General features: G+C 45.0%; 1 protein-coding gene across 1 annotated transcript in view; it reads right to left on the bottom strand.

The window, feature by feature from the left end:
- Window positions 1-13,747, bottom strand: part of ZSWIM6 (zinc finger SWIM-type containing 6) — a 117,015-nt gene extending 103,268 nt beyond the window's left edge. Inside the window, exon 1 of the mRNA XM_076362042.1 lies at window positions 13,234-13,747. Coding sequence (XP_076218157.1) covers window positions 13,234-13,747 — 514 coding nt within the window. The remainder of the gene's footprint in view (window positions 1-13,233) is intronic.
- Window positions 13,748-14,229: the final 482 nt, after the last annotated feature.

Genomic DNA, 14,229 nt, shown 5'->3' with positions numbered 1-14,229 from the left:
TAACACAGAAAAACACTGTGGATGAAGATATGTGGAAGACAGCACACTCATACAGGCCCAACACACAACCTGGGCTCAGGAAAGGCCTGTGTTGCTGCCTCTGGAACAAACAGGCTGCCTTTTGCCACAGGTGAATTCCCAAGCACAGCAGCCATCTCCTTTCCCCAGGCAGCAGTCAGGGCTTCATGATCACTTTGAGCCAGTCTAAGTGTGACTGACACAGAAAGGAGCCCTGCCCTTCTCAGAGCCCTGCCCCCCCCCCCTTTCAATCTCCTCTCCCTTGAATCAACAATAGCATTTTCTTGGCCAATAAACCAGGTAGAACTCACCCAGTGAGATCTGAATTCATAAGCAGGCCAGTTCTCTGGCTCACCACGCAGCTCCACAAGCCCTGGCACAAGCTGCACACTTGAGAACTGCAGCGTCCCTTTGACAGCAGCCTGCATTTAAGCCAGCCTAAAGCGACCATATAACTTCAGGGTGAATTAACACACTGTGGTCTTCACAGTGGGTGAAGTTTGCAAGTGACAATCACAAAAAACCTTTCCAAAATACAAGTTTATAAGCACAGCAATGCACATTTTCTGTACTAAGAGTTACATAATGAAGGACAGAGCAATAAACGAGTCACGGCACAGCAAATGAGTCAGTTATTTCATTTACCATATTCATGACTAGAATATTTCACAATGGAAAACATTTATTTCGATAGGCCTGTTTCATAGCCCATCTTTGGAGGAGTTCACCGAGTGACAAGAGGGCACAAGTCTGCTGGAATGGGCTCTTGGAGAAGGACTCCTGCACTCACAACCATGCTGTGCTGCTGTATCAGCAGCCTTCCTTAGGGCAGCAGGCTTGGTCAACTAGGAATGTGCCCCTCCCTAAAAAAAGGGAGGGGCAAGAGTGATAACACTGCTAAATTGTAACTGGAAATATAGTTTCAACTTCTCTCAGAGTAAAGGTTTATGGCCTTTGTCATTTATAATCTTTGCCAGGCAACCTAAGGTTACCAGCCTTAGAAAGAAGATAGACATCAGGCTTGTATTTTAGCTTTAAATCCGTATTTACAAAGCCTGTAGACTACTGGTCTCAGCCTTTGATCAGCACACCACCTTTACAGCACAGACCAGGTTTTGTGGGCCAGTAGAAGAGCCTCTGAACAGCTGACATGCACAGCTCAAGCTAATGGAGGTCCTACATCACTGCACCAGCATGCCCATGTCAGGGCTAACAAGCTGTAACCACCACACTGGACACTGCTATTAGACACCTACAGCACATATTGCTAACAAACCTCACAACAGCCCCGTGCTCACAAATATATTCATTCCTGCGGGAAAGCAAACTGACCAAAGGCCCAGCAGTGCTTTTGCCTGTGGAAGAGAAGCTGCTCGGTGCTGAGAGCTGGGTGCAAGGGCACTGAGCTCTGTGGGGGACAAGCCCATCAAAGGTCCCTCCAGCCTGTGCTGAACATGCTGCTGGCGACTTACACCACTTGTACCCAGCTACTGATGGAAGATTAAATTGCAGGCTACCTCCGCAGCAGTCCCACCTCCAGCCCACCCTGCAAACATACCCTTCCCACTCTACTTCTGGCACTTCAAACCAGCATCAGCTGCAATACAGGTGGATCTTCTCTGACTGTCTTATTCACTCACACCACACTCTCCCATCCCCAGACTCAGGACATTCATTTCCTCATGAAGGTTGAACACAATGCTATCCCTCCCAGGCTGCCTGGCCCAAAACACAGCTTCAGATAACCCCCTGCCTACCAATCAAGCTACACGCACGCTAGGCTAATATACAGACTTCTTTTTGCACTCTTACACTGCTGACTCCCCCACCTCTTTCACCCATTAACTTTTGCCTGAGGTGCTTGCGTTGTATCACAACACCACCTGTCCCACATCACCATTTTCTCGCTCCCACAGCTAAGTCATTGTGTACGCCAAGGCCCTGGCCTGGAATGTGGTTCTGCCATTGGGCCTTTGCTGGTTCCAGTGCAGTGCATCACACTGGGATGGCTCTCACCAAGGTCCCCAAGGGAGATCTTTTTTAGATGTGTTTCAGGATTTGGATTCCTTTACCTTTCAGCACTTATATAAATCAATGATTCCTCTCCCAGAACTTTTGACCTTTACTGTTTTTTGTGGTTCTCCTTTTACTTCCTAAAAATCACAGCTTAGTGTCTCATTGCGCAGTCATCCTCCTCCACTTCCTCCTTTCAGCAGACATTTCTCAACATTATCTCTACTTCTTAACTTCCTTTTGTTATTCAAGGAGGGAGGGGAAGACGGACCTCATAACAGGTAGGATTCACTGAAGTGCATGCCCATGATTCACATCTCTTTCCATTCATCCAGTCTAACATTTCACTAGCTATCATTTCACACCTTGACTAATCGGGAAGTAGCAGCTTTGATCTTACTGCCATCTTGCTCCTTTCAAGCTTACTGTACATGCTGGGAGTATTCAGTTTTCTGACCACATCAGCACCCTTCCTTGTCCCCCCATGCATATACAAGTCCTTCCTTTTAAACCCAACAAAACTTTGGATATCTCAGCTACTGAGATTGCAATGCTCGCATTTGTACTACATTTCCAATCTTTACCATTTATCTTCTACCCCTACCAATGTCAGGTTTATCTTCCACGTGGCCTCTTAACCACAGGAAAAACTTCAAGTCCTTCTGATCACCACTGCAGCAACTCAGACAGTTCTCTTCCTCTTTCTCCTTCCTACTTCCTACCTTTGTCTAAAGAAGTGCCTAATAAAGCTGTGCGTCACTCTTCATCAGATTCCTGTCTTTCCTCACTGCACCCCCCATCCTTATTCCCAGGTCAGCACAACATATAGCCCTGCAAAAAAAATATCTCTCTCTCTCTCTCTCGTTCATAAGCCTGGGTACCACAAATATTCACTACTGGGGGAAAAAAGATAAGAAAACACATCTCCTCTTTTTGCAATATACAATGCTTTAAAATTAAGCCATTTATTGCCTGTGGAGGAGAATTAAACCACAATTTGACTATGGCTTATAATAAAAGAAATTCAGTTATATTCTATGATCTTATCAATGCATATTTAATTCTATGAATAAATCTGTTTCAAACAGTTGTACAAAATGAAGTCAATGGTTTTGTTTCACCACTGTAACGGTGGAGCCTCCACCATGACTCAGAAATAGCTTCTGCTTCTGATAAAGTACAACCCAACAAACACTCTTCAAATAAACAGAAACCCAGCACTTTCTGAAAAACAGAGCGTTTCCTTTGTGTGTCAGATACATCTTATTTATAAAATTGAAATTGGGACATAAGGTTGGAAGAAAGAGAGAGTGAGAGAACACCCACTTCATAACTTTAAACATCTTTTACAGTTTCAAAAGCTACAGGACAGCTAAGTTAGTTTGCCAACCTGCTTTCCATTTTGAAAGCTTTGTTTCATTTTGTAGGAAAGAATCTATCAGTTTCCATGCCTTCGCTAATACCCATTGAAAGTAGACCATATAAAGAGAGCAGTCATTCAGACTATATCCTCCTTAAACACACCTCTTCAGGGATCTACTGAGATCTTTGACCTCTACCTTATCTCAGGCATCACCACTTCCCTACTTCTCTTCCTAGCTCTCATCTATAAAGGTCGACTCAGCATTTCACCACCTCTCTTCTCTTCAAGTACATCTTATTCAATGAGCCAAACTCTTGTTTACTCCTAAACACTTCTTCACTCCTGCCACCAAACAGCCACTTACATTTATCATCCAACATAACTACCTAGAAATCAAGCCTGTAAATTATTGCCAGCATACATGACAATGTAAAGTTTGATCACTGAAAACTGCCAGTAAAATTAAGTGGTATGCTGCTTCCAAAATTTTTAAGTAGCACTAATCAAGTTATTCTCAGCTTCCTTATCCCATCAGACTGTCACTGTATCTGTTACATCAAGTCCCATTCCTAGTCACTGCCTACCATTCATGCATTAGCAGCACATTTAGCTGAAGTCACCTCTATTAATTCATGCATTTAGATTTGACTGGGAAAGCTGCATGATGGCTCTCTCATATCATGGCTTGCAATAACAAAAAGCTAGAAAACAGCTACATGTTTTATGTCATCCTCATCCCTCTGCTCTAGAAGAAGCAAAATTGAAGTTTCATGCTTCTGTGTAATACAGCTACACTAAATCCAGACACAGATACAGAATGTAATGGACTTGATATTTTATCCCCAAGACACTAATTGTAGTCAGTTTGCAAGGTTTCAGTTTACAACCTAAATCAATGGAGGAACTGAGACTCATTTTGCACGTACAACAGCAGCAGCACAGCCAGTTGTCCCAGTTGTCACGGGTAGTAACACAGTATTTCAGAGTAAGTGTTCCAGGTTTCCTTCCTTTAGCTAATATATTAAGCAATTAATTTAGACTATCGATTTTTCCCTGTTCTTGGACTTCTAAAATCAGCAGACTCAGCAGCATTGTCTTGAAGAAGCACAAGCCATGCTTAACGTGGTCACTGAGGCCAGCTTTGTAAATATGCAAATGAGTGTTTCACTAAGACTACTTTTCACCCTTCCAAAGCAGTGCATTGTATTCCACAAACAGGAGAAGCAAAGTAAGTGCTTCATTGAGGCAACTGCTGTGCAAGTAATCAATAGCTTACTGTAAGATTCTCAGCTCAACTTCGTTGATTTGCTCACATTTTCCAGAAGACTCCAGAAAGATTATCTGTAGACGTATTTGTTAATGAATTCTTAACACAGACACTTTATCTGCCATCCTTTCATAGCCAAAGCTGCAGGTAAGTGCAGGTAAGACCAGCCACCAAGCATATGAAACCCTGAACACCACACTACCTGCATTTATTTATACTTTCCACAAAGATACTATCAAACCCATCACTAATCACTGAATATGGATTGGTGCTCTATGAACTCTAGGCCAGTCAAAACATCAAAGCTGAATATAGAAATTAAATACTAATAATAAAGCTCACCAGCTGCTCTTGACAAGGATAAGCTAGAAGCCGATTTGCTGAAGAGAGTTTGTGCTGCCACCATGCCTTGCACACATAGCTGAATATTGCTGTGCAGAGAGAAGGCAGGCCACTAGTATAAAATAAGAAAGAGTCAAACTTTAAGCTTAAAGAAACAAAGCCAAGAGAGCCAGTGCTGGTAAAAGCCTTTAAGCCAAAACCTCGCTTTTAACACAAGTTTGAAAATACGAAAATAATTAGAATACATGCAAACCTGATCCTCTACTCTATTAGAGATTGTAAGTTTGTCTCACACTTTATAAAACAGTTTATCCAATTCTAAGTGCCTCAATGGTCAAATGTTCTTTATTTCATTAGTCAGTATAAATTAAACATTGTAGTCAGCTGCACAATTCCTGCACAGTTCCTGCACTGTACTTGCATTACTACCAGCTGTCAGTAACCAGTTAGCAGTTAACTTGGCATACGTACAACAAAGTGTCTCATTTCTTAGAAGTCATACAGCTATGCAACATTTGATTTTCCCAGCCTTTAAAATGATCATTTGAATGCCATAAAAAAATAGACACAATAAAGATATATATTAACACCTACTTCTGTGAAATTTCTTCCTATTATGCCATTTTCCCCCACTTATTTTTCCAACAATCCCACAACATGTTAAAGGTGTGACACCAATTAACAATGAAAGATGACTTATGTAAACAGGCAGATTGTTAAATAAAGCAGGACAAAAGGTAAGTCACCTGAATTTTTAGCACATTAATTCAGTAAATGAGCTTCCGATTTATCTGATCAGCTAGCTCTACTAGTGTGAATTTAAACTGACAGGTTTTACTGCATCCTTCCAATTAACGTCAGACCTTCTCAGCCATTGCCCATGCATTTCCAAAGCAAAAATTTCCAGATATTTCAAGACTGTCAAATGCACTCACTTGTAACAAGGATTTAGAGTAAAAAAATAATAAAAAAAATAAAAAAATTAAGCTCTCCTTTTTAAAAGTGTGTGATGGTGCGCATCACAATTACCTTAAAATATACTTTAAACACTGTTAAAGATTCCCCTCTTTCACAATTTGTTTTTCATTTTTCAGAAGGGTTTAACAAAGTTTTAGTAAAAAGCCCACATTAGGAGACACTTCAGTCTATACTGAATTGTATCAAACCAGAAAGAGAGTCTTTTGTACGACTGCTCAGCTCCTACGGCAGGCCTTTTATCAGTTCTGACAACCACACCAGAATTCTCTACACCGTAGTTACTATTAGAAAGCTATACTCCTCTGGCCTGTTTGCACAGCTGCAGAATTAAGTCAGAAAAAACTATTTTAAGATAGTGACTTACATCACAAGTTTTCTAGATGTCCAGGTCTCCAATAGCGGGGACAAGGCAACAAAGACTGGATGAGTATTGCTACTTTGTCAGAGGACAGCAGGGTAACACACCTTAAGGGCATCACATATATCATGATAATTGGCATGTAGCTAGAAGGAGAATGCAAACCAGTGTATAGTACCAGCCAACATCTCTACTGATCCAGGTCACAGAAGGTTATGAAGCCATGTCAAGGGCTGCATATATATCCAGCTGAAAGAAGCATTTTGCATAGGTAGTCTTAGATAGTAAACCGAGAGGAAAAACTGGAAGTTCAAGGAGACAGATATCCCAGAACAACAAGTGCAGTTGTTGGACAGTACTCAAGTATTCACATGTTGTCAGGCTGACTGCATTCCAGGCAATCAGAATTCACATTAAATCTGTACCCTTGTTGCACATGAAAGCTTTGTAAAATTTCAAATCAGTTCCTGTCACAGACAGCATATTTGTAAATTAGGATAGCTGTTGTCAGTTAAGAGTGTCATCCTTTTTATTTCTTTTTTTTTAAAGATGCAGTAAATTTTCCCACCTAATCCCCAAAGAAAACGAGCTAAAGAGAAAGCAAGTTAAGGGATGTCAGCTGCATTCCTGTACTACTAAAACTTTGCACTTGTATTTTGTTACGCTACTACAAAACTTCATGGTTTGTCTTGACATAACTAGACTACCTAGACAGCAGATGCCATTAAAATTGAACCCATGCAGACATATCTTACAGTGTGCCATCTAATATACTTTATCCTTCACCAGTAAAAACTGCTGTACTTCTTTTCACTCAAAGTAGGTTATTTTTTTTAAATTAGAACTTTACCAAAGTCTTATGTAACGGTTCAATTTTAACAGGTTCATTTAAAAAAGCAAATGATACGGCAAAACGCAGCAACTAGCTACTGATTTTTAAGGAAACCAGTTTGTCCAATGCTGACTTAAATAGTTCCAGCCTACCCTCACACACAGATTTTGCTTTTAATTAACTGTTCATCTCTGAAAGTTAGAGTATAGGGAGAGAGCACACGCAGGCATCAGTTGCTGGCATGACAACTGGCTCAAATTCAGGAATTGCTACATACCAAAACATCTGATCATAGACAGAGATGGAATCACTTTCTAAAAGAGAAAGCAAGCTTTGAAAATGAAAATTGTTTTCTTGGAAGTGAGGAAAGCCTTGAAGTTAGGGGAAAAATGAAACATGAGAAACATGAAACCTGGCCTAACAACCTTTTGTTAGGTCAACCCAATATAAAACTTTTATAGAAAAGAAGATTCCTTGTTTTAAAAACTGTGATGGGAAGTGATTTACAATTCATTTTCTCCTTAAAAACTAAATAAATTCTACAGCAGTACTGACACTGTCCTATTACATTTATCCTACTATTCATAATTACATAGAAAGATAGCATAAAGGGGTTTTTTTGTATCTTGGAATCACTCTAAAATGCTTACGTTCTCTTGAAATCCAGATTAGATATTTTTAGAAAGACTGAAGAAAGGCAGGAGATGATTTACAAAGTTTTCCACATTTAGTGATCTGGTCTTGAAAGCAAGCTTTTTTCCTTCTTTTTCCCCTTTTTCTTTTTTTGGGCGGTTTCCAAAGAAATTATTCAAGGTCAAGGATAGTACATCAGAGCACACACACTGAAAATAGCTTGTGCGTTCCTTAATTAATGCATTGCATTCCAAATCTAACAAGGAAACTGGAACGTATTCAGATGTCTCCCTTTCAGGAAGAAATATTTAAAAATGAGTTTACTTGTTTCTGTTCCAGAACTTGGAAATATTGGTAGTTATTTCTTAAAGCAAACTGAAACTGGAATCAATGAAGATATTTTCACAAGACTGTAGTAGTCTTGGAACTAAGTCAAAAAGAGTCCAGCAAAGAGTTAGACATCATTTGTTTACTCCCCTACCGCAATATTGTATTAACAAATTCTGGATTACTTGTTTTAGTCATACATTCCTAACCAAACCCCAACATCAGGCTGACTTCAGAAGAAACGATGCTTGCTCCTTCAGCATGTCAGCAGATAAACTTCTCCTCAAACAGGCAGAGTTTAACACAACCTTTTCCCCTTGGAAAAAAGTCACTACCTCATGTACCAGGACAATTTGGTATCACAGGACACAAAGAAGTTAATGCAAAACACAGTGCTTGCATCGCCACAAAAGACAGCCTTTGTTTTGTCATGCAACTTCGTGTTACTTGCATTAAACAAAATTTTTTTACTAAATCCATGTGTCCTACAGGTTTCATCAACAATTAGATATATATTGCATGCATCAGTGAAGATAATCATGTCTGCTAAAAGGCGCATTTCAACTCACAGCACAAAAACGTTTGTGCCAGCTTTGCAAATAAAATACTTGGTGTGCTTTTCTCAGAAAGGTGTTTCACATTATACTGTTGGCACTCAAACAACTAAACCTTGAAAGAAGAAAAGTTACATTTGTTTTACTTGCTCCAGAATTTCACATTATTTTGAGTAAAGATGGCTAGAAAGAACAAAAAATTATTAACTAGAATCATCATCCACTAAAAGGATCTGAAATTTACCAGCTACAATACACATTCCACCAGAATTACATGTAGCAGTTACTGACATGGTCTTGTAAAGCTTTCTCTTCAAAACCAGGAGAAACCATTTTTTCCACCAGGAAGAAAGCAAACACCAACTTTTAGCTCATATTTAAAAAGGAAAAGAAAACAAAAGGGGGGAATAATCACCTGTAGCAATAGATGATAAAAGCACCTCTGAGTCAGAAGATAAATACTTCTCATTAAAAGAAAATTGGAAAAAAAAATTGCAAGTCTTTAACTTCATTTAAGAATCAACGAAAGAAACATCCAGGAAGCTCCAACCATTACTTCACACTTGAGAAATTTTACTTTGTTTTTCTCTAAGAAGTATTTTGGTTACGTCCCCCTGATCACACATCACCAAGGGGCTTCAGAAAAACGATTCTGCAGCTCCACACTGATGATGCTGTTCAGCTGAACCCTCTTCCACAGACAAGGCAGTTTTCTAGCTCACAATAACAACATTACATTCTAGAGCTGTGGTAAGTGCCAGTCAATTAATTCTTTACATTATTTTCCTTCCCTGGGAGTCTCTTCCCTCCAACTCACTCCTTTGCCATTCATACCTAAGAGGCATGACTACCATGATTATAAAGCCTCATGCTGCCATGGAAAGGACTGTAAAGCCTTAAAGGAAGACCTGTATGAGCAAGCACAGTCTATGCAACAAGGACAAACCGACCTCAAATTGCAGACAGACAAGGATACTCTAGGAGTACTTGTATGACATATCAAAAAAACACTTCAAGTACTTCTAATGTGGATGCAGCTACAGCAATAAAGCGAAGCTTTACAGCACTACAGCGAAGGCAGTCTCCGTCTTTCCCCAAGCAACAAGAGTCATACCAGCAGAGGCACAGGGTTTCTTTTCTTCTCCTAGAATAGCTGCATTAAGGGCTCTCGCCAGGTCAACTGTGCTATTGAGGGATCACACCTCTTCCTAACCTTGACAGCCACAGCTGTGACAACAATGCAGTACTGTATACTAATTCAGGACTAACCTCAGAAACCAAATATACACTTCGCCATCTAAAACTGTCTGCTCATTCCTGGCATCTTCACAAATTTGGCCAAATGAAACATAGTCAATTTCTAATTTTCCTTCCAGATTGCTGTATTTACTCACAAAGTGCTTTCATGTTTAGACTGTAATTTTTACTAAAAATACTTGGTTTGAAATAAATGAAAAACATGTATGGTAGAAAAGTTCTGGTTTATGCAGTTGAAAAGGTTTGCTTTAAGAGCCCACATTCTGTATTTTTTTTTTTAATAAACTGAAAAAGAAAATCCTTCATGTCTAATTGAAATATATCAAAAAGCTATAAAAACATCAATAAATTAGATGCAAATGGAATTCTGAAGCCAGCTTCTTTGGAGAAAAATCTTTCAAAATTAAGTGATGCTAATTATTATGCTAGGACAGTATCATTCAACATCAAAACAGGCTAGCAGACAACTTTACTGCTTGATTATTAAGAACATTATTTGTGTGTATCACTAACATGTCATCTTCCTTTTGTTTAGGATTTTCTTTTAATCGCACACGAGATGAAGTTGGGGGGGCACGAAGCAGGATGACATGAAGATTTTTAGCAAGGCACAGACACAAGGTTTTTGAAATTCTCCCGCTTGAAATGAGTTTCCATGATAAAATTGTCTGAATGTTTATTCAGGGCTAGACTGAAAAAAAAATATAAAATTCAGAAGCAAATGGTTCCATTTAACTACCACTGAACTGAAATTTATGTGTCTCCCTCAGAAATCAAATCCTGCATTCCCTGTTTATAGTAATACTTAGTGTTACAAGTAAGGCTGTTAGAATTGATATGTAATAAGATGTACTTTGTCCAGTAACTGCACTTTTCCATAGTACAATAGTAAACATTTACAGAGTTTCCATTACTCATACTGCAAAGAACATAAGTTCACATTTGTATGGTCACTAAACATGCACTTACATAAACTCAACATTAAGTTTTCCTCAATGCTACATATTCAGCTATATTATATGGAACCAATTCCATTCTCAGCCCAATATAACCCACTCCAGTTGAATTGGCTTTAACAGTTGCACCTTTCTGCTTCACAAGGAGTATCTTGCCAGCAAGAGTCAGCCCTAATGACACAGCTACCTACCCAAATTACACAAGAACTCTCCTACAGCAGCACCCAGCCTACCCAAGTGCTCCACGACTCCCTCACCAGGCAAGCCAAAGGCCTCTGTCAGAACAACTGACATGTTTCATATCACCCGTTTCCACTACTATTTTTGCACAGCCTTCCAAAGGAGGTTCACATAAGGTTGGGAAAAAAAAAAACCCAATACACAAAGCAAATGTATTTTCAGCAGTAGGTATAGCATTTGTTTGGAATGTGTTTAAGGGCTCCAGAAGCAGCAGTCAACACTTCAGTTGTATTTATGCATATTTTCTTTCTTCGCATTGACCCTTGCCAACATTACTCAATGCCCCCCCCTTCTGAAGCCATACAAAAAGTTAGATTTTTTTCTTTCACAACTACTCACTGAGGCCTACTCCACTGCTGAAAGCAAGTGAAGCAAAGCCCACGCTGGGTGTCTGTCTCCTAGAGAAGATTGCATCTTTTATTTATCGCCCCTTGGCTTTATTTTCACAGTGAATTCCTGGCTTAAATGTAATCAGCCAAGAAACCCTCCCTATGTGCACTCCTGTCATTCCTCATTGCTTGCAAACAGAATTGAGTGCAAGCAAAAGGGGAAAAAAAAAAATAATCTCAGCACTGCCAACCAAACTAAAAAAGCCCTACTTCTGGTTTTGCCACTCCTGACGAACCACAGATGCATCTCAGACCTTTGGAAAGAGAAAGCCAAAAGATGAACCTTATAAGAAAGTTAATTAGATTAAAAAAAAAAATTGAACTCCCCCTAGGCAGAAGGGAAGGGCGCTGATCCTAGGGGCAGGGACACGACTTCCCTTCGGGGAAGAAAAATTGATGGCACGTTTGCAAGCTGCCCGCCAAGTCAAACCCACAGCAGGCAGGACCGAGGGGGGGGGGGGGGGGGGGGGCGGGGGGGAGTCCCGGCGTCCCCCCCACCCCGAGCCGCCGCCGCTAACAAAAGACGAGCAGCAGCCTCTTTTGTCTGGCTTCCCCTTTTCGGGGGGAGGAGGAGTGGAAGCGACAGAAAACTGGGGGGGGGAGACACAAATAAACATGAAAATGAGAACAAAGTAGCCGGGTCGCACAAAGAGCATCACCCACCAGCGGGGGGGGGGGCTGTCTGCCGGGGGCGGCTCCCCACCCCCGAAGGGGGGGGGAGCCGCCCCCGGCAGACAACCCCCCCCAAAAGTGGGGGGATACCCACCTCTGCAGCCCTTTAAACACTGGCAGGGAGCAGTTAACCAGGGCCGCCCGCAGCGGGTGAAGAGCAGCGGCAGGCGGCGGGGGGGGGGGGGAGGGAGGAAGAGGAGGGGGGGTATTGTTCCAGGAGGAGGAAGAGCAGCGCTTCCCCCCCCCCCCTTGTCACGAAGCGGCTCATCCCAAAGCAACCCCCACACACACACCCCCAGGCGGGGCGGATCGCGCCCCCTCCCTCCGGCTCGCCGCCGCTGCCCTAGAAATGCCTTTGTTCGCGGATTCCGCCCCCCCGCACACCCGCTGCCGGGGTCTCGCACCGCTTTTATGTCTTTATTTTGGACGGCGGCGCATCCCGCCCCCCCCCTCCTCCTTCCCCCGCCGGCCGCCCTTCTGCTGATTCATTTCCACCGGCGGTCCCCCCGGGATGGGGGGGGCGGCATCTCCTCGCTATTGTGGCTCGGGGTAAGGCGATGACCCGGATTACCGGGGGTGGGCGCTGGGAGGGGGCAGAGCCAAGCGGGATTACACGGGCTAGATTACCGGGAGCAGGCACGGCGCGGGGGGGGGGAGGGGGTGAGTTAAAGGGACAGGCGGGGGGCGGCCCGCCCGGCGGCGGGGGCCGCGGCCGTGTCACGGAGCGAGGGAGTTACTCCGTGTCCTGGGTGCGAGGGGGAGGAGACCGGCGGAGGAAGTTGCCCGGCCCGCATTACAGCCGGGGAGCGAAGGGCTCGTACGGGCCGGGCCGCGGCGGGCAGCTCCCCGCCCGCGCTGCCGGACCCCCCTCAGGGGCTCCGGCCGCCGGGGCCGCGGAGGGAGGGCAGGCGGGAGGCGGCTCCCCGGATGGCAGGCGGGTGACACGCAGGGGGAGACCCGCGGCGGGGGAGGCCGGCGGCGCCCTGCCCGGGCGGCGGCCCGGCTCCGGAGCGCGGCCCCGGCCGGTGACTCACCGACTTGCAGGACGTTATCGACGCAGCCGCCGTCGAGTAGAGCGATGCCCCTGCGGAAGGGCAGGCGGTTCTCGTCGGCGGCAGCGGCGGCGTCCGCGGCCCCGCCGGGCGCCGTGGCGGCCCCCCCGGGGGCGGCGGCGGTGTCCTCGGCGCCGGTGTTGAAGGAGGAGTACATGCAGATCTCCCTCTCGCTGCGGGGGAAGGACCAGTAGACGATCCTGCGCTGCACCGGCTCCGGAATCCGCTCGAACCGCTCCTCCACCCGCTGGAAGGGCCACTTCTCCGCCACCTTGCGAGCCGCGATGTCCAGCAGGGACTCGGGGCTCTGGGTCTTGCCGAGCGGCAGCAGCCCCAGGGCGGCGGCGGCGGCAGCTGCGGAGGAGGGTCCGGCGCAGAGCGCCCCGCTGCCGGGTCCGGCGCCGCCCGCCCGCTGGCCCGGCCTGCACCCCGAGCCATAGCCGGGTCTGCAGCAGAGGCGCTTGGCGGGAGGAGGGAGCTGACCGCGCTCCGCCATGATCGCGCCGCTTCTAAGCAGACAGCGGAAGTGGCTGTACCCTATAAACGGCTCCAGGAAGGCAGCGAACGGCCGCCAGCCCCGCTGGGGACACGCCCCCTCTGCCCTTATGTGGCGGCGGGGGCGGTGCCGGACGCCTCGCCAACGGCGGGGGGCGGTGAGTTATGCAAATCGGCGCCACAAACGTAAATAGAACGGCCCGAGGAAGGCTCGTTCCGGGCGCGGGCGGGGGGTGGGCGGGGGTGGGGGTGGTGCGCGCTCCTGCCCCCCCCCCCCCCCCCGCCCCCTACCGCTGATGTCACGCGCGCAAGCCCGGGCGCGCCTCGCGCGCGTGGTGGGAAAAGGGGGCGTGGCCGGCGGCGCCCCTCTCTGCCACCATATAGGGAATGGAATGCGGGGGCGGGGCCGCCGCGGCCTCAACCCGGTCACCTCTGCAGGGAAAGCCGGCGGGCGGCGAGAGCTGCGCCTCGCAGCCGGAAAAT

The sequence above is a fragment of the Aptenodytes patagonicus genome, chromosome Z (assembly GCF_965638725.1).
Source record: "Aptenodytes patagonicus chromosome Z, bAptPat1.pri.cur, whole genome shotgun sequence".
NCBI classification, from domain to species: domain Eukaryota; kingdom Metazoa; phylum Chordata; class Aves; order Sphenisciformes; family Spheniscidae; genus Aptenodytes; species Aptenodytes patagonicus.
This window is presented reverse-complemented; position numbering and strand designations above follow the sequence as displayed.